Source organism: Engystomops pustulosus, chromosome 1 (assembly GCF_040894005.1).
Source record: "Engystomops pustulosus chromosome 1, aEngPut4.maternal, whole genome shotgun sequence".
In the NCBI taxonomy this organism is placed as follows: Eukaryota; Metazoa; Chordata; class Amphibia; order Anura; family Leptodactylidae; genus Engystomops; species Engystomops pustulosus.
The window spans coordinates 213336735-213357890 of NC_092411.1; the positions used below are offsets into that span (position 1 = coordinate 213336735).

At 39.2% G+C, this 21156-nt stretch overlaps 1 protein-coding gene across 3 annotated transcripts in view; it reads left to right on the top strand.

Annotated features, from left to right (window-relative positions):
• The window catches only part of LEF1 (lymphoid enhancer binding factor 1), a 65908-nt gene that overhangs the window by 36345 nt on the left and 8407 nt on the right, over positions 1–21156 (top strand). For 2 of the 3 annotated variants that reach the window (XM_072119323.1, XM_072119325.1), the window contains exons 6-9: positions 2825–2947; positions 3829–3991; positions 10079–10186; positions 11828–11876. In XM_072119323.1, the coding sequence (XP_071975424.1) occupies positions 2825–2947; positions 3829–3991; positions 10079–10186; positions 11828–11876 (443 nt within the window). Of the gene's footprint in view, positions 1–2824; positions 2948–3828; positions 3992–10078; positions 10187–11827; positions 11877–13546; positions 13591–21156 lie in introns of all 3 variants that reach the window. The other variant, XM_072119324.1, reaches the window with a different exon arrangement.

Here is a 21156-nt window from a genome sequence, read left to right on the forward strand (position 1 = left end):
TATCTCCTCTTTTGAGCCACTAGCCTAAACTGCTAAACACTTAGGTTAACACACTGCGGATTACGTGTGGATTTACCATGTAATACATTAGATTTGTAGTGTGTTCATAGGATTTGCCATCCATCCCATACAACGTCAAAAATGTGCAAAAAAAAAAAAAAGTCAGTCACTTATTGCTTTGGACTGTGGTATAGAAATCCATCTTTGCAAAGCAAATGTGGAGCTTTGCCCACTTCAGAATCACAGCAGTAAAGGCATCGGACACCAGCCGATCACTCAATTGCGTGGAGTTACCCTTGCTTTTCTCTCTGATGCTTCACTGAAGACGATCTGAAAAAATTTTTTCCTGAAAGAAATAACTTTCTTTGGTGCTTTTTGAAATGCTCAAAAGCTTAAATTGGTGTAAAATAAGAAATTGAGCAAACCTTACTCGTTCCCCACTGCCATTTCTCAGGTCCCATGGCCATTCTTTGCTTTTGGCCCTCCAACAGTGTAAACACATTAGCCAATCACTCGGAGCAACAGACTGCTCCATTCAGTGGTGACTTATTGAAATGTGGAGGTATGGATACAGAGACCATAGGGTGAGTATGTGCTATGTAGTGAAAGTTACCCTGAGCTTGGAACATATACTTTTCCTATCTCTATGTCATTTCTACATACATAAAACCAGTGATTACCAAGCAGTACAGTCATAACTTTCCCTGTAAATTGTAAATAACATTTTGTTTTGTTTGATTTATTAACCTTGGTTACGGACGATGTGCATGTTTACCATTTTGAGTAAAGAAAAAAAAATTTGACTGTACCACAACATCTTTATTTATTGGTTCATTGGTTTATCCGTTCGAGGTAATCGAGTAATTCTTTGTTATGAGCATCTCCTATTAGTCATTGTCTGTAGTGAATAGAAATGGACCCCCGTACAAGGCATAATCTGTAGATAAGATGCAGCCATTTTCATTTTGTTATATTGGCAAATGTTTGATGTGTATACCTTCTAATCTGAGTAAATTACCAGTATAAACATCAAATTACAATGCCAAAATTATGAAACAAAGCTATTTTGCTGCTGTTACAGATAATTTTAAACTATCTGTAATATTGTCTAAGTGTTTTTTGGAGCAAGTATATGTTTTCCCGAAAACCAGCAAGGGCACATCATATACAGTAAAACCAAGCACGGTGACCCTCGCCTTTGACGTAAATAGGAAAGATGTGAAATGGTTCTGAAGCTTGACTGAATTTGGAAAAGGGCTGCAGTTTTCCCGTTAATGTTTGTCGTTTCCATCCAGGTGTACAGGTTTCGCTGCCTTGCAATAAGACTGTGGGTTGCAGTATTTGGGCCATATTTTGTCATATAGAAGATGACTTGTTCAGTACTGTCTAAAGGGTTACATAAATGGATTTACTGTAATAGTTACCAACTCCATTGGTTACTAATGAGGTATAGAGAATGTCTAGTAGAGATTTTCATGTTGGTGCAATAGTGGTTGATTTTTTTTTCCCCAGATGTTTTGCTGGTTGGTTTGTAGCTCCAGAGTTATCAGGGTTGTACTTTTGAGATGGATTCACAGAAATAAGATTTGGTTGGCATGTATTGTTTCCTTATACCTGATACTGGTAACCTGCATGGGCATTCTGATCACTTATAACAGGGTTTTTTCAAAAGCTGGTGTATGTTTTCCAGAAAGATTAAAGGGTTGTCTTTTCTAGATAAAAACAAAACAAAAAACATCTTTCACCCCTTACCTGAAACGTAGAGCTCCAAAAATATCCTATGTTCTCGAAAACTTTCCAATGTATCATTGCTGCAGTAATAAACTTTTTTTTTTTTCAATGTATGCTCTCTGATTTACATCAAAGAAATATAAGAAATGGATAACCAGTAATCATCTTAAAGGTTTCATGACATAACATAAGACTTGACTCTTCTATCTTTATTTCTGTTTCTTGATCCTGTTTGTGCTGCATTTGCCCTCCCATAGGCTTGTTTTTGAAATGCCCAAGATTTTCACACCCCTAATGTGGAAGCAAGGACTGTTAACTGTTAACGTGCACAGATACAGCACATTTCAGCGCCAATGCTGAATATCTCCTCTTTGAGACGATGCCATGTTTATCTTACAATAATAAGATCGTTACACTGTCCAATGCATATGCAGTATTATTTTTAGAATATCAGTATTTACTACACAATATGCAAATACTAATCACAAATGTTTTGTTACCTCTTCACCCCTCGCTTCGGGATGACAATGGTCGACAGATTATCCCTACAGTATAATAGCTGACAATCAAGATGTCTAATCTTCTGCACTAGAATAATCCCAATCCTTCATTTCATGCCTGTGGCCTATTCTCCCAAATAAAGACAATTCACTAAGTGCTAGGATTGTCAGCGGAGCAGCATTATAGACGCCTGCAGCTTTTAAAGCCATTTTTACATGAAATCTGTCAATCAATAACCCTGTTTGAACCGAATTGATTGAGCCAAGTCGGCGAGGAATGAATCAATTATTCTGTCTGAACTATTCTTTTTAAATATGTTAATCCAGTTCAAAGTGGAAAGCAGTTCCAATCAGAAAGAAACACAATGTCGTCTAAGCAGTTCAAAGCGCGCGCACAACAATAATATTTCCACTAGATTGCAGAATCCTGCCTGTTAATTTGTGTCTGGATGATTTATAATCCTTAGCGTGGCAGATGTGTGCCTGCTTTATGGATACTCAGTCTGTAGGGTAATCGGTAATAACTATTAGTGAAATTGCTAAGAGATGCACTTTATTTTTAACTGTCAATTAACCACTGCTTTTTATTCTAGGTATTCACATCACATGGTTCCTGGTCCCCCAGGTCCACACACAACTGGAATCCCTCACCCCGCTATTGTCAATCCTCAGGTTAAACAAGAACACCCACACAGTGACAATGACTTAATGCATATGTAAGTATTACTTTCAAGGTATTCAGTGGGTTATTGGAGTAAACACTATAATAACTGTAGTTTTGAGTCAAGATGCATCATGGGTAACAGTCTCAGAACAATCACAAAAACAGAAGGTGAATGGGATGGTATTTTGTTCAATTTCCGTTCACCATTAGCTATAATGGAGCTTTTTGTTATTGCTTATTAATGGCAGAAAAAAGACGTGGTGTGAACTTAGCCTAATTTATAGCACAATAAATTAGCCTTGTGTTGTCTCTTTCTGCACCTCTGATAGTTAACAAGCTGATACCCTTATTTCTCAAGGGTCTGATATTCAGAATGGTAAGACCATGAAAATTGTGACTTTACATAATATAAGTAAGGTGGTCCCTTACTTAAAGACACCCAACTTGCAAACGACCCCTAGTTACAGATAGACCTCTGTGACCTCTGGTAATGCTCTCTGGATGCTTTCCTTTAGTCCCAGGCTGCAATGATCAGCTTAAAGGTGTCTGAAGCTTTATTGATAATCCTTGATCCTATGAATGCACAAAATTTTGATTGTCAGAGACGAAACAAAAATTCTGCCTGGAGCTACAGTTATAAAATATAGCAGTTCTGACTTGCATAAATAATTCAACTTGGGTACAAACCTAAAGAACCTATCTTGTACGTAACTCGGGGACTGCCTGTATGACATTTCATGGAAACTATTAATAAAGTTTCAAAAATTGATGTCTGTACAAATTCGGAAATATGGTTCAGCGGTTTCTGAGAACAGTGGGGAAATAGGCAATGTCATATAATTAGTTGCAAGTGAATATGAAGCTATTAATTATATTTGTTCATTTGCTCTTTTCTGTGGTTTTCATCACAATGTGCTCTTCTCTTCCATTTAGGAAATCTCATCACGAACAGAGAAAAGAACAGGAGCCAAAAAGACCTCATATAAAGAAACCGCTCAACGCTTTTATGTTGTATATGAAAGAGATGAGAGCGAACGTCGTAGCGGAGTGTACGCTTAAAGAAAGCGCTGCCATCAATCAGATCCTCGGCAGAAGGGTGAGCTTTCTTTTCCTTTTTATGGACCTGTGTTCCGCACTACAAAACCCTGATTTCTGCCCATGTGACCCTTTGGCGCTCGCTATGATTGTGCTGTTGCTTGGCAACCTCCTAAATACACAGTAAATGAGGAAGTGAATGGTGAGTGCTTGATACACCTCTGTACTGTTACACGTCCCAGAAGAGTCGTTTAGAATGGACCAAAACAAAATGGCTTTAAAAGAATACTTTGTACTGTCTCCAACAAGATATCCTTAGTGCTTCCTGTGATGGTAATGCTTGGGAATTCCATTTACATCATATTTGAAGAAAATCTGAATTTTACCTGAAAGTCTTGGCTTTTATTCAGTGGTTGAACCCTAGCTGCTGCACTCAACCTCCCTATGCACATGCATACTTTGTTTGGCAGAGTGTGCATGGGTTTTAAATGGGAAGAGAGGAAAAACCTCCTTCCGACTTCTCAACATTGGCTATTCTTCAACCAGAACAAAAATAAGAGAAACTGTCCAATCCATGTCCTGTCAGGGGACAGACACTCCGCCATATTATTCAGGCACTGGTCCTAGCTCAATTGATGGATCCAGTTATTCATATTTCAATGAGCCATTAAAGGAAATCTACCATTAAACCCAAGCATGGATAAACCAAGGACACTTACTCATAGATTTAGGATCTGGGAACTGCCCTATTAGCCCTTCTGGCTCAATAGCATCATTTTTATAGTTTGATTTTAGAAGGAAGGAGGCGAAGGATAACAAATATAAGAATATTACCACAATCAAAGTGCCTGGATCTATGAGTAAGTGTCCTTGGTTCATCCATGTTTCATTTTTATGGTAGATTTCCTGTCACCGGATTTTACCCCTTTAAATAACTAACCCTCTCAGGTATGGTATGAAATGTTTTACTTCTTTACCTTTAAAAAAAATTCCTCCAAAGCCATGTACAAATGAGCTGAGAAGTCATATTTTCCCTCAAATGAGTTTAGAGGCAGGGGGAGTGTCGCAATGTGGTACTCTCTTGTTAGTTTGTGACATTTAAGCACATAGACTTGAGATGTATCAACATGGGGAGAGAAGAAAGAACTGGACCGCACATCCACACATTATACAATGATCTATTGCTGCTAGGCTACATTTTCACAATGAACGTTAGGTTCTTAGTTACATTTTGAACAAATTGAATAAGCCCAATAACCAGTTCACAATGATCTTATTTTAGAGGGTGTTTTGTATGGTGTGTAAAACAGATGATGTCAGCCAAAAACACAGTGTACTTTCATTTTCTTTACAGAAATCACTCATCCACTTCCCATAAGTAAATGAATCACTTTTGCTCTTGATTTCCTGTGACTCATACACTTCCAGGAAAGCTGTGACCCTGTCTGCTTGTTGTTCTCAAACCTCATGTCAGCATGTTAATCCATGGGGTTACCGCTACTATAACATATGTGCAACATTTATGGGGATCATTTAAAAATAGGTCAAAGTTCACTCAATGAATGAGCAGCCTATAAATTAGCTTGAAGCAGGACCTGGATGTTAAAAATACATATGGCATGTGACGCATATTATCCAGTGCATGTGCAAATTCGGTTATAGGGTAACCCTAAGGCTACATTCACACAAACGCGTGATTTCTCCAGTCCTGTATCTCCGTGCTGTCAGAGTCTGTATGAGTCCGTATATACATGCCGTCCATATGTGCATGTGTGGCACCGTATTTGTACCGTATCCATATAGAATACGCCAAAATGATGGATGATCATATGCCAAATTATGGATGACTGACTATTGGCTGGCTGACAGAATGTACTTCAGGGATTGCTCCGAGAGTACACATTAACCATATCCATAGGACAGCAAGGAGGGCAAAACCGTTTCCAGTGTAATTAATTTATTTTTTCAACTTCATGTATTTAGTGATGGTGACGAAACCTTGAAAATGACCACTTAAAAAAATGTCCTATGGTAAATAAAAGCATACTGTAGATAATATAACGTTACAAATAATGTTATTAATACGAATACAAGAACTTTGTGATCCATTTTCTTGTCTCAGAAGAATAAATAATGTGCACAAACTTTATTCTACTCTGTACATTTTATTCTGCGCCCTACAAAAGCTAAAAAAAAAACTGGTGTTAATAACCTCCTAATAACTAGTGGCCAAATACCTCTCGGAAACCATGAAAGCCTTAATTTGGTTACTTTCCACCTGGGTTCCCTTTCTTTGTTTTAATGAAATAGTGATTCTCTAATCTGACATGATCTATGTGACTCATTCATTTCAGAGTTTTTTTAAAGTCCCTACAAGAACCCACAGAGCTTTGTTTCCGTCCTCCCTTATTCGATCACATTTCATGTAGTCCCTTGGGCTCTATAGAAAGGACTGTGTAGCTCCTGGGACTGTGGTTTCTCTTGGCCCTGTCATGTATTTCTTGTGTTGTGTCAAATTATATGACCTCTGACCCAAAGAGGCTCTAAGTTGGTGAACATTTTGGATTTAAAACGTTGTTCTTTAACCTGTTTTGTTTTGTCTTTTAGCACTACTACTCTAGACACTTTCTGTTTTATACTGACATGGCCTTGCACACCCACACACGCAAACAAAGGTTTCTAGGGCTTATATGTTTTCCATCAGTATGTACATCCTAGAACTATTTCAAGATGTTTTCATTGATTTGACTGAGAATCTGTAATACTAGATGGTGAGGTGCACATCCCGTGGATGACTCCACAGTCACACTGCAACCATTGCCACCTTTTCATGATCAAAAGTTGTAGAGGTTTTTATAGTTTTCCTAGTTATTCTTAGTCCTGAATCCAGTAATCCCAATGCAAAAAAAAAAACCTGCAGTCAATGTCTACCCTTGAAATAGTTGATAACCGTGAATCAAAGCTGGTATTCAATGGATACAACAAATGTCATGGCCGGGATCTTCATAGCTGCAGTTGACAGAGCTTATAAAATATTGTTCTTGTTGGTAGAATATTCAGGTTTTTACAATCATAATTTAAGCGTTTGTTTGTACCGAGATCACATTAGCAATGTCATTTCCATTTTTCTGCTTCATTCTCATGTCATGTCATTGTCCTTTTTTCTGAATGAAAAAAAAAATGCAAAAAAATTGAAACTGTGGAACGAAACTGAAAAAGATGGATCTAGTTTTTGCATTTTTTTCCATTGTCGTCATTTTTATATTGCCTCAGTTAATTTACAAAAGGCTGTCTTTACACTACCAACTGACCCATAGATCCAGGCACAGTGACTGGAAATCTTATATTTGTTACGCATGGAATCCTTCCTTATGAAATCAACTTTTTAAATTATGCAAATATGTCTGATCTGAAGGGCTACCCTAGTCCCTCTGTGATCTGGCTTCAGAGGCTGTTAACACGGTCTCACCCATACCCTGCTCCCTCAACACTGAGAAGTGTTGAGGAAGCCGGGGATAGGGTAAGACAGTGTAACAATCTGTAAAGCCAGATCACAGATAAGCTGGGTTAGCCTCTGAGGCTCATTGGCATAACTGTAAAAGATTATTTCAGGCCTCATGTACACCATTGTGTGGTCGCCTGGGCCATAAACTGGTTCAGCACATGGTCAGGAGGGAGGACCCAGGTGATCCCCACACTATGCACACCGTAACTGGGTGCCATAGGCTTCCATCACCGACCCCCATATTGTCATGTGCATGGAGTCTAACTGTGGTAATCTTCTAATATTTCTTATCCATAGCCTCCTACCTTTTTAGAGTCCCTGGTTTGAGAAAGCTTCCTGTTGTGATCAGCAATGTAAAATATCAGTTTTCTGCAATGCATGTGTTTAAATTAAAAAAAAAAACAAAAAAAACAACCTACGGTAAATTAGTAATTTCTCAGGATGACAAAAATATATTGTGTGAAGTATGTTGTTATAGCAGATCAATAGTGAGTTAGATCCGCTCCAGATGTTGAGGAAGTGCTAATACAGGTATTAACCGTCCGTATGTAATTAAGAGTGGTGGAAGCATTGCAAGAGCTAATTAGGTGTCTTTTAGCGAGTGGGAATAAGCATTAATGACTAGGCGCCACTAGAGAGCTTCTAGACCTGGGGCCTTTTAACACCAACCGTGTTATTCTTTCGGCTACAAGCTCGAGTAAGCATTTATGGCATCGGACTCGTACAGCGCATTTTACCTTGGCCCAATTATAAACACATTTCCTGTCAATTCTTCTCCTTGGTTATTGATCCGCAGCTCCTGATACTTATATTTTTGCATATTTAAAATGCATGTTGTCGGGGATAAGCAACTATCTAATCTCCATGCCTAAGGCTATCAGGCCCTTCTCTTCTAAAACATGTACAGCCAACATTGCATTTTCCTGGCAACATAATGCCTATTCACGTCCAAGGCACATATGTCACTGTGGCAGCTGGAAAGCCAACCATAAAAGTGGATTATGGTGACACCATTTGAAGGAGTTAAATTGATTTTGTGACACATAAGGCTATGCTAAATCAAAAACAGGTATCCACATCTCACACATTGCGGTGTCAGCATCCTATATTGCTGTACCGCAGTGTTTTATACTACGCATTGTATTTTAATGGGGTGTGGGTGCAGAAGTAACATCAAATGTTAGATTGCACACCATGTTCTGACAATTGGTCCACTAAGATTAGGATTCCGGGTTTGGCTCAGAAATGCTAATAAATTCTTAATGTTAGTATCTGTTCCTTAGCTTTTATCCCATTATACTAGTCCTAATTCAGCTTTCTGGCCAATTATATTTAGCTAGGTCATATATTTAGAAATAGAAGGTTTAACCAAATTATTGATGTGTTACAACCATTCTTGCTGCCCAGTTGTTAACAGGCCTGTAGTTACTTGCTTTTAAGAGGAAAAATATATATTTTTTTCTTTTATAAAACTTCTGTAGGAAATGGGATGTTCCCTTCTTCCTGACTCTTTTGGAAAAACAATAAATGGTTTTGGGCTTTAAAGTAAACCTAGATTGAGTTGGAATACCATTCTGTTTCAATACATTGATAAATTTGCTATGTTATCTCCGGGCTATTCTATGAGTTGCAAAACTGTTTTGTCTTTTGCTATGTCTCACTTCACTGTCACTTTTAACCTGGCCTTTAACATCTACCAGGAAATCTACCATCCAAATCAAGCATGATAAATCCGGGACACTTACCCATAGGAGCCTATACAAAAAGAAAACCAGAATTCCATAGATATTTGATACTTTTTGCACAATATTTTATTTATTGGAAGCATTTGTTTAAAATACAGTGAGACAAGGCTTGTATAGAAATGTCAGCCATGCTTGAAAGGACAACACAAAACTTCTGGGGGACGTGTTATATAAAGGGATTGCAATAGTAACACCAATAATATATACACTTGTTGTAGGTGCCAGGAATGGTACATAAAGACAGATAAAAAATTCACCGATTTCACATGGTAGTAAACATAATGGTACATGGTAACCTTTGGTGTAATAGGTACCTGGCACACTGTCCACACGTCCAACCCAGAAGACTGACATCCTGACACGAGTTTTGGCACACTGCCATCTACGATTGCCAGTAGTAGATTAAGAGTCCTTATTTGAGAGGACTATTTAGTTATTACGCAAATCCCTCTCTTTTTTTGATGTTCAGATATTGCTTTGACACTTACCCATAGACCTAGGCGCTGTGACTCTGGTACTCTTCTTATATTTGTTATCCATGGCTCCATTCTAAAAAACAAGTTTTCAAATTATTCTAATGAGCCAGAAAGGCTATGGAGGTGTTAACCAGAGCTCCTCTGTACTGTAACTTTACTGGCTGTTACATTATGCAGGAGCACTTCCCGCTCCCATTGTGTGCTGAAACTTCCTCTGCTACCAAGAGGTTACAGCAGACAGAGAATGGTAGATTTCCTTTAATGGAATGTGTTAAATTATATTTAGTTGTCTGTGAATATGCTTAAATTACAAATTATACACTTTAATATTGTTCTTCTAAAATAAGTTTTATTACATATTTTCAGAACACCTTCTCTTCATATGATGTCCATGCATTAAATATGTAATCCCTTTCTTGCAGTGGCATGCTTTGTCCCGTGAAGAACAGGCCAAATATTATGAGTTAGCCCGAAAAGAAAGGCAGCTACACATGCAGCTATATCCAGGGTGGTCTGCAAGAGACAACTATGTGAGTATTTGTCTGTGTATGTCATCTGTATTATCAGCTGGAACTTTAAGGGGAAAATTCTATGGGGACTGGGGCAAGAGTGGTAAAAATACCCTGCTCCGAGCTTGCACAATGCAGGGAACAATAAGTGCTAAGTGTAGTCATCAGCCATGACTTAGGGGTTCATAGCGCACCAGAAACATGTAGGCTGTGTATTTTCCCGTTTGCACTTATTGGAATTATACCTGCTGTATTTTAATGGAAGTATTTGGAATAAAAGTGCTTCGCTAAGGAAGACATATACATTTTAATCCACGCTGGTGCGGAGTGGAGCTGGTGGCATATACCATAAATATTCTTCTCTTCAACCGCACTATAAATATGGATGGAGCATCGGCACACTGCAGTCACCTCTGCATTGAGGCAGGGACATTCGCGCAGTGCACTGGAGAGGAGAGGGGTGAGTGGTGATCACCCCGCTCCAAAGTGGTGCATGTTGCATTGTACCGATGGGGAAAAGATAGAGCATGTTCTATCTTTTCCCTGTGCACAGTACGGTGCTACATATGTGGGGCACTATACCGCCGCCGGGTGTATATAGCAGTCTATGGGGATGTATACATCTCCGCACGTGCATTGTGAAAGAGGCCTTCTCTTGTACCCTATTCTCATGAACTGTGGAGATTTTAGTGCTGTGACCACTAAAAATCCAAGTAATTCCATCATGTATTGCGCTGGCAGTTTGTGGCTGAGATGGTTAAAATCCTCACAATGTCAGAATATCCGTGTGTCAGTTTGCATAGACCAGGAACTGCAATAGCTGTAGCGCTGGTATAGTCTTCAAATGATTCATTGACCGATAAGTAACAAGGAGACTCCAGTAGAATATTGTCCAACTTCTTAATGGTTATCTTTCTATTAAGGAAAATTATTGGTAACACATCCAAATTCATAACTTTTAGATTCAAAGTGGCCCAAGACTTTACACCCGCAAACTTTCACATCCAGTCTACGTGGCTGTAGAGCCTTTGTTCAGACAAGTAGTTTTATCTTTTCTCTAGGGAGCAGCTTTGGCTGACAAAAGTAACATCATTGGCAGAAATGTCCCTTGTTGGCTGCCTTCCACTCCATCCCTGTGATCACTCTTATTACAATTGCAGCTTTTCAGTAGAACTGGGATTATTATTGGCTACAGAATCGGGCAGCAGAATGTGCACTTCTGTACTGCAGAGCTGTATGAGTGGACATGTCTAGTAATGGGCAAGTGTTCCAGCTGTATTTCCAGGCCAACAGAGTGTCTACATTCTACATCCTTTTATGTACTATGGATCTGAAAAAAATTTCAGATCAAGGGTCTCCGGTAGCGTATATTTCTGATTCTATTAGTATTACAAAAGGTTTATATATTCAAAACAATATTATTATTTTTACAATGAAAACATATCACCAACATGGATATTATGTATGGTTATATTTTCTTTTAACAGCGGTTAGCTAAATGCTGATCGCTACAACAGCAAATGTGGTGTCTTGGAGAAGGGGGAAGTATGCTTCTACCATACACCCTATTAATACTATTGGTGTATACATCTTATTATATTAGAGAATCTTAAGCCATATAAATTCTATAAAAGTGACAAACTTGTATTTTTGTTACTGCAGGGTAAAAAGAAAAAAAGGAAGAGAGAAAAACTCCAAGAATCCACATCAGGTTAGTTGTATTGTGTGAAATCTGCTGTCAAGGAGACCCTTGACAGCAGATTTCCAGCGGGAACTGCAGACCATGCGGCACGAACAACAGGCGCCATAGCGCGAACCATCTTCTGCCACGTGGTCTGCAGTTCCCGCTGGAGATCTGCTGTCAAGGGTCTCCGGTCGCGGGGACCTATGTAAGTAGGGTCCGCTGCCCTCCTCCAGTCACTGTCGAGGTTGCTGACAGTTGCCGTGTCTGTGGAGAGTCGCTTTAACAGAGCTGGTTGCGACCTCTCCGCTCGGCATCCAAACCACGCCCCCGGACCTCCTTCTAACCCTGTGCCTTATAATCCGTGTGCTTACTATATGTGGAACTATATAGGAACCCGGCCTTTATTCATAATGCGCCTTATAGTCCGGTGCACCTTATCATCAGGAAAATACAGTATTGGATTTTTTACTTTTCTAGATCTGCCACTTAAACTTACGTTTGTTGAGTTTGCTGGATACATTCCAAATTTCTGCTGAGAAATGGTTGTAATGTCAGTTATCATATTGTCAATAAGAAAATATTAGAATGTATAGACCCTTTCTGGTGGTCAGTGACTGGTTATCTCGATTGAGAGACATTTCTAATGAGGATTACAACTAATCTCTAAAACATTTGAGCTGTCACCGCACCACGGAAAGCACAAAGATACTGACATTTAGAATTGTGCTACACTCTTGACCTTGTATGACCTTAACCTCTGTTTTGCTTTGACCATTTGGTTTGCATGTCTTCTATACTGGCTGTAATTTCTTACAACAGCTGTCAAAAGATCCCAAACATTATGTAATATTATCGGTTACTCTTAAAGTCCCATTTGCTCCTTGGGAATGAAAAGCATTGCCCCGGTAAAGAAAAAAAATTACAAGTGTAGTCATGCACAATACATAGACTATTAATTGTGAAGGTGGGTGCAGCTTCATATCTACAGTGCAAAAGTTCTATGTATTGGTTAACCTCTAGAATGCATCCAGAAACCGTTATTTGTGGTTCTCTTCTTTAACTTTTGTGTTTGCTGAACCAAAATATTTCATATTCTTTCACAAGGAATACACACTACAGAAATGTGAATGTCAGATTTGTTTACTTATATTTTTGTGATTTTCAATATTTTGGCCTTTTTTAGGTGCACATGACTAAGTTTAGTAGCAAAGAAACTCCATAACTAAGATATCTTACCAAGTTACATACAATTGCTAACAAGGATGTGTAGTTGTTTTCTTTAAGAACATAAAAAACATTTCTCTTTCTCTATGGACATGAAAATAGACCGATGACCATTATCCAAAGGTCACTTAAGAATTGCCACCTGGGTTTTATTGACTTCACAACTAGCTATTGACCAAGTATGACCTTTTATGCTCCCGTGGAGGAAAATGTGGCCTTTTGTACTATATTAACATATGCAGAGAGACATGGGGTTAGTGTATGTGGACAAAAAGTCATTCCATTTGTGTGTGTGTATATAGCATTTATACATATTACAGTATTTGTGTGATGTAGAAATTCCGTGCATATGAAGTAAAACATTGAAGGCTGGTATAACAACCATTTGCTTAAATAAAGAGACCTAGTCATTTATACATTTTTGCAATATTTCAATCAACAAACTTTTGTTAAAAGACAAAAATTTTCTACAGGTGCAGGCCCACCAAGAATGACAGCCGCCTACATCTGAAGCATGGTAAGAACATCTCTTTAGCTCTCATATTGTAATAAGATGGGATAAGCCTTGTACTGAATTGCCCATCTACCTTAAACTAATTCTTCATCTGCTAAAGAGACCGGCTACTTTCTTGAGATGGAAGAGTTGTTTCAGATCTGTTATTAAAGGTGATGTAACCACAGTATCACCGGTTTGCAAGTAATATATACTCACAATGGTTTTTATACCGGCTTTGTCATAGTTTGTAGAAGTAACATGCATTGTAAAGACTTCAGATTGCAGGCTGATTTAAGGCCATTGTCCAATTAAAGTAAAAAAAATTCTCAAAAGCATAAAATAAAAAAGAATCCATACTTTCCTGTCCGTTCCTCCAGGGATCCAGCACATTCATCAGTCGTCCTGGTGTTGTCATTGTAGATACTATCCAGTTTAGTTTTATAGTATAGAGACCAAGAGGACTGGCACAGTTGGATGTCCACATGAAAGTTAAGGATTCTATTTAAAGGGTTAAAAAAAAAAAGAAAAAAAAACAACAGTTGAGGAAAGGAGATTTAACTGTTAAAGGTTTCATCTTGTAGATGCAAATTTTAATGCGATATTAGCGCATGTGTTAACCTTTGTGTTTTGTTACCAATATGTTAACATCATGTTTACATTGTGTTTTGTAAACACAAATATGAACAGTAATGTAATTTGGCAAATGTCCTCTCCTCAGATGTTGTAAACGCAACTGAAACGTGTGTGAACGCGACCTGAAGCAGCAGTGTGGCTTGGATCTTCAGTTATTTTGAGCCAAAACTAGGTGAGGCAGAACATACAGAGTAGGTACAAGTCCTTACATAGATGAGGTATAATGGAAAGACTTGCACCTGTGTGTTTTTCTACTCTGGTTTTGGCTAAAAATAACTAGGTCCTGGGAAATACCTTGGGTCCAGTTCACTTCCCTGGTTTTCAGAGACTTTATGGGTCCTCTTTAAAGGTCTACATGTATATACAACCACAGGTAATTAATTTAATCAGTTACACAAAGCAATACTAAAAATGCCATTGTCACTAATAATAATGATTTACCAATATGCGAAGGGTCCAACTAATTGTAATAAAATAGTCTAAAAAATACCGAGATTCATTTTTTTTCTACAGATAACCTGTAAAAGTCATCAGACTAAAGTATGTGTTCCATCATTATTTTGTGATTAACTAAAGACTTGAGGCAGAGAATGTCTCTACTATTCGCGTAGGGGGCCTCCATTTTGGCTACCATAAAATGTTGACTGTACCGAACAGCATTCCAGACCACTGGCTCCTGAAGTCTTTAAGGTCCAGCCAAAATCGTGTTGCTGCAAGTTCCTGTCAGCCAGGACATATTTGTAAATTTATGTATGTAATTTGTGAATTAGTTTTACAGTTGTTTAAGCACTCTGTCTCTTTCCATCCCGAGTCTATAAAATGGAATCTTAGAATGGCAGGCATTTCCTTTCATCTGGCACGCTTCCATTGTTTACGGTCTGTGTGGTCTGACTCCTTGCAATGCGCCACTCTCTGGAAGGGCCCTCTCTTTTTAATAAAGACATCTGTTAGGACACGGACAAAGACGTTCTGTTGAGAATCCTCAAACACTGCAGGAAACTAGTTTTGCAGGGTGGTGAGGATATTCGGTACAAAACTAAAAGTTCTGTGGGCATTAAATGTGAGAAGTATTTCTTTGGCAGTTTTTTACTTTCCCCCCCCCAAATTTCCAAGAACACGATGTGCTAATTTTTATCTGTGCACCACTAACATTTTATTGTCTGCATGCCGGACATATGGAAAGCATGTGTTGTGGTATAAGAGCAGTATTTGCTGTGTTGTGTATTATGTGCTTGGTCATTCACGTGCACTACTATGTCACTGTCCTGTGGTATGGTCTAGCATATTGTATCATATTGGAGGTGAACATGTTTGCTCCTACATTCAAGCACATTTGGCAGAATCTGTAGCTAAGACCCAGTTCATACCTGCGTTCTGACCTCTATAATTATCTTCGGTCACTAAAACAATAACAGAAGTATGACTGAGCTATTACTATGTCCATTGATTCCATTAATGTCTGCTTGCACCATTTCCATTAATGCTTTGTTATTTGAACAGAAGGTTCGATACAAGGAAACTTGGTAAAGTAGTGCTTTAGGCAGTCTTTAGCTGGCATAGGTTTACAATATATCATGATGTTGTATAATTTTTACCAGTGTCTCAAGGCCACAGTATTCCATTTGGCTTTAATCATCGTAGAAAGTTTCTCATCCGATTTTCTAGTGTTAGTTGTGGATACTAATGAAATCCACATCGGAATGTTACACCACAATTATTTACAGGCCTATTGAGTTGTGACATAATAAAACTTATTCCATGGATCCTCCTTCTTCTACCAGTTAGGGACTTTTTTTAACAAAAAATTCCTTCGGACAGCATTCATTATGCTAATGCAGGAACTGATCTTGGCTTCTACTGCGTTTTCTGCATAAAATCGAAAGGCGGCCGCTTTGCAGTGTGACTGCGCAAACTACCTGGAAGCCTCCAAACCAAGTGCTAGTGCATGTGCATATAGCCTCCGAGAGCTTGGTCATGTGCTATGACATGCATACTGGAGGCGTGCATAATTAAAATAAGTGTCAAGCCATCAGTGTGATGTCATGAGGAGGGCCAGAGCATAATTTGCATAAATGTATAATAGTTTTTGCAGTTACAGTAGACGCCAAGATCAGTTCCTGCATTAACATAACAAATGCTGTCTGAAGGTAGGTATAGTTAAATAAAAAATCCCCTTACTAAGTGGCAGATTTCCTTTTAAACAACCTCTTTCAAGCAGTAGTTTCATATAGTAGTTCATATACACTCACCGGCCACTTTATTAGGTACACCTGTCCAACTGCTCATTAACACTTAATTTCTAATCAGCCAATCACATGGCGGCAACTCAGTGCATTTAGGCAAGTAGACATGGTCAAGACAATCTCCTGCAGTTCAAACCGAGCATCAGTATGGGGAAGAAAGGTGATTTGAGTGCCTTTGAACGTGGCATGGTTGTTGGTGCTGGGCTGGTCTGAGTATTTCAGAAACTGCTGATCTACTGGGATTTTCACGCACAACCATCTCTAGGGTTTACAGAGAATGGTTCGAAAAAGAAAAAACATCCAGTGAGCGGCAGTTCTGTGGGCGGAAATGCCTTGCTGATGCCAGAGGTCAGAGGAGAATGGGCAGACTGGTTCGAGCTGATAGAAAGGCAACAGTGACTCAAATCGCCACCAGTTACACCCAAGGTAGGCAGAAGAGCATCTCTAAACGCACAGTACGTTGAACTTTGAGACAGATGGGCTACAGCAGCAGAAGACCACACCGGGTGCCACTCCTTTCAGCTAAGAACAGGAAACTGAGGCTACAATTTGCACAAGCTCATCGAAATTGGACAGTAGAAGATTGGAAAAACGTTGCCTGATCTGATGAGGCTCGATTTCTGCTGCGACATTCGGATGGTAGGGTCAGAATTTGGCATCAACAACCTGAAAGCAAGGATCCATCCTGCCTTGTATCAACGGTTCAGGCTGGTGGTGGTGGTGTCATGGGGTGGGGAATATTTTCTTGGCACTCTTTGGGCCCCTTGGTACCAATTGAGCATCGTTGCAACGCCACAGCCTACCTGAGTATTGTTGCTGACCATGTCCATCCCTTTATGACCACAATGTACCCAACATCTGATGGCTACTTTCAGCAGGATAATGCGCCATGTCATAAAGCTGGAATCATCTCAGACTGGTTTCTTGAACATGACAATGAGGTCACTGTACTCAAATGGCCTCCACAGTCACCAGATCTCAATCCAATAGAGCATCTTTGGGATGTGGTGGAACGGGAGATTCGCATCATGGATGTGCAGCCGACAAATCTGCGGCAACTGTGTGATGCCATCGTGTCGATATGGACCAAAATCTCTGAGGAATGCTTCCAGCACCTTGTTGAATCTGTGCCACGAAGAATTGAGGCAGTTCTGAAGGCAAAAGGGGGTCCAACCCGTTACTAGCATGGTGTACCTAATAAAGTGGCCGGTGAGTGTATAGATTCCCTTAAGGCAAGGCCTCTAACAAAATACATGGCCATGGTTTAAAGTTACATAAAACCTCTTCCACGGTACAAGGCCTTTTCGTGAATTGTTGTCAAAGGACCTTCAGTTCATTAAGGACACCCGACTTACAGACAACCCATAGTTACAGACAGACCCCTCTGACCTCTGGTGAAGCTCTCTGAATGCTTTACTATAGTCCCAGATTGCAATAATCAGCTGTAAGATGTCTGTAATGAAGTTTTATTGATAATCCTTGGTCCCATTACAGCAAAAAATGTTTAAACTCCAATTGTCACTGGGGCCAAATTTTTTTTTTTGTCTGGATCTACAATTATAAAATATACAGTTTAGACTTGCATACAAATTCAACTTGAGAACAAACTTCCGGACCCTATCTTGTACGTAACCCGGGGACTGCCTGTATATGTAAATAATATGTGTAATGACCCAAAGATAAATTAAAGTAATGCTTTTTGGCAGAAAGTTTTGTCATACGCACGTTTGCGATGCCTTGTTTTGTGTTCGTTATGGTTTAGCCTTCCATGCACTACTATTTAGAAATTCGGCCACACGTGTTTTGGATAGGCTGACACCTACTGGTAAATTTGTTCAGTGTTCTCAATTCTTTTGTTGATGAGCCACATTGGTAGTTCTGTATATAGTAGAATAATTAATAAAAAATAATGTTGCTGTAGTTGAAATGAAAAGAATGAGCAGGTTTTTGGTTAAAGAATTTTGTAAAGTGCATCCCACTTATTTTGAACCCCTGGAGCGGTTTCTTCAAACTGTAGATGTTTTATGGTTGTAGTTGGACAAATACTGGGAGTTTCTGTAGAGCTATGTTCTCAGTTGGTTATGCTTTCTTTCAACATTCTGTGATGGTGAATAACTAACCCCGAGTGGGGTTAGATACAGTCCTGTGTAATACCACCCAGCACCAGATGTCAGTTTTCTATTGCTTTTGTATGTTTCTCTTGACAATGGCTGACCTTTTTGGGCATTTTTGGAATTTTGTAACATGTATAACGTAATTGATTCCCCCATAGTTGATATGTGTGGTCTCCTAACCCCTTTGGCTGGCCATTTATAGGTTAACCTAGAGTTTTGGTTGTAAGAACATTTCATGCTGTTTCTTTAATAATGTGGTACACTGTTTCCTGACAATTGTAGCATGCGGCTCTTTTGTTGAATAAAGAGTCACTTGTGAGGGAAAATATCATGTTGCCCACCCTTCACTTACAGAATGAGACATCTGTGAGGGCTACGAGAATGCAGCCTTCATAACCTAGTCTCTAAAGTTAGATGCTGGATTCTCATGTTCCTGTGCACACATTGCGGCTGTGCCATCTGCATGGTATTTGGGTTCCTCCAAGGTGCATCCCTTTGCCATTCTATTGCCCTAAATCAGATCTTTCAATGTTTGGATTATTTTATTGATTTGTTGCAAATGTCACAGGTCTGACCAAACTGCTGACCTTCAAAAAGTCTTTATACTTTAGGTAATCTGATTTTATTCTTCACATGTAGACTTGAGTCACAATATTTACATGCAACATCAGCCAAGAAAAATGAAGATCCGTCCATCATTTGTGGTGAAGTTCACGTCACAAACACCATGAACCTAGAACTCTTCCTATTAGGTTGAGGTTTTGGTCTGAAAGCCCCAGACCTCACTCATATGGGTTCATGGACATGAACAGCTGCCATACTGTGCTTTCAGGTTGTAACATATAATCTATGCAGTTCTTCCAGCTTTGTAGTGGGAAAGGGTTTCGAGGATTTTGGCAAAAATATATGGCTTATATCCTACAAAGATCAAACTCTATAGTAGGGTTTACCAGTTTTCATTATGTAGTTTTGTGACAAAAGCCTTATCTAATTAATATGGCTTCTAGTAAATGGGTATTCTTTTACTGTGCATCTTATTTAAATTATTTAATTTTTTTTTTTCTTTTCAATATCCCATTGTGTCTGTTCACATACAAAGATTTCCTGGTGGAGTAGCTTTATGGGAGATTAAGGCTGCGGCCAGTATTAAGTTGTAGAGGCTCACGGTGACGTGAGGTTTGGATGAGTATAGCTTGTTTGTTTATCCCGGACAACCACTTTAAATTATATACAGTATAGATTTTAGATTGTAAAGTATTTATGAATCAAATGCCCTGTAAGCAGAATGAATTATGTCTATGTATGGCTTGACAAATCTCAGTTGACCGCTACCACGTTTGCTGTAATTCTGGTTGAAGATTGCCTCACGGCTTCACAGCATCCCTTGAATGCAAAGTGCAATACCGGCCTACGTATTAGAGTTTTCTATAGAACCACTGCCAAGTTTATTGTCATGCAACCCCCAGTGTAAAATCGGTTTACTATTATGTCAGTACTTGTATACTTGTACCTGATATTGACATGTTAACCTAAATAGGAATACTAGGTACGCTGTAAATATTAGCTGGAGGTTGTAAAATGGCACAGTATTAACGGACTACCACTAGGTCTCGATCAGACCGAACCACAGTTATTTCGGCTCAGTTCAATGGTCTTGTATTACTGTGTGATTCTCTGCTTGGCAGAATGAGTGAAATAGTTCTGTAGCTTCTTGAAAAGCAATTCTGCTCTGGGAATGGTTTGTTCTTGCTTTATCAGTAAACTCCCAGCAGTGGCATTAAATATGAAGGACAAATAATAAGCACACAGTGGCTTTTATTCAGCACTGATCCTAGGACTTCACATATGTAAAATGTGACTTGCAGCACTCTCTTTGAAGCCTAACCACAGCCAGGGTGCTGTAATTGCAGCCTTTGATTGTGCCGACTTTACTTGTGGATTGGGCCGTGCAGCGGCATGCCTGGCTTGGCAAGACTTCAGCAAAAAGCCCCCCAGTGAAGTCTCAGATGTGGGCAGTCCTTAGTCTGTGAGCTGCATGCCTGTGGTTTCTTGAAAAGAATCCTGATTTGACCTGTTTTTCTGTCTAAACAGTAATGCCACAGTTTCTTTCAAAGGTGCTTCTCAGATTCTAGGTCTTGAGCCCCTCACTGCTCACACAAGGGCTACCGGTTACTAAAGCAGATTGTGTTCTTATACCAAACATCTATAAAAGTCATATATTATTTCTTTGTTCATTTGAAACTAATAATTGCTTCTAATAGCAACATGGTGCACGTTGTATATTAATGACATTGGCACTGAAAATTGCGTTCATTGTGGTGTGAATCCACTGCTTACAACTCACCCCCAATTCCCATCAGTAACTCTAATAAAGCATGGATACTGTTTGTTTGGAATATATTTGTCACGGCTGCCATATTTTATTAATAAACAACATTAACAAAAATACAATAGTAAAAATTATTCTTATTCCCCCCCCAAACCCCATCCATCCATAAATCTTAATACCTGAGATAAATGGGGAGGAGATTTCTCCTTTTGAAGGGAAAACTACCCGCAAGTCCACCCCCCCCTTCACCCTCCGATTTCGTCAACTC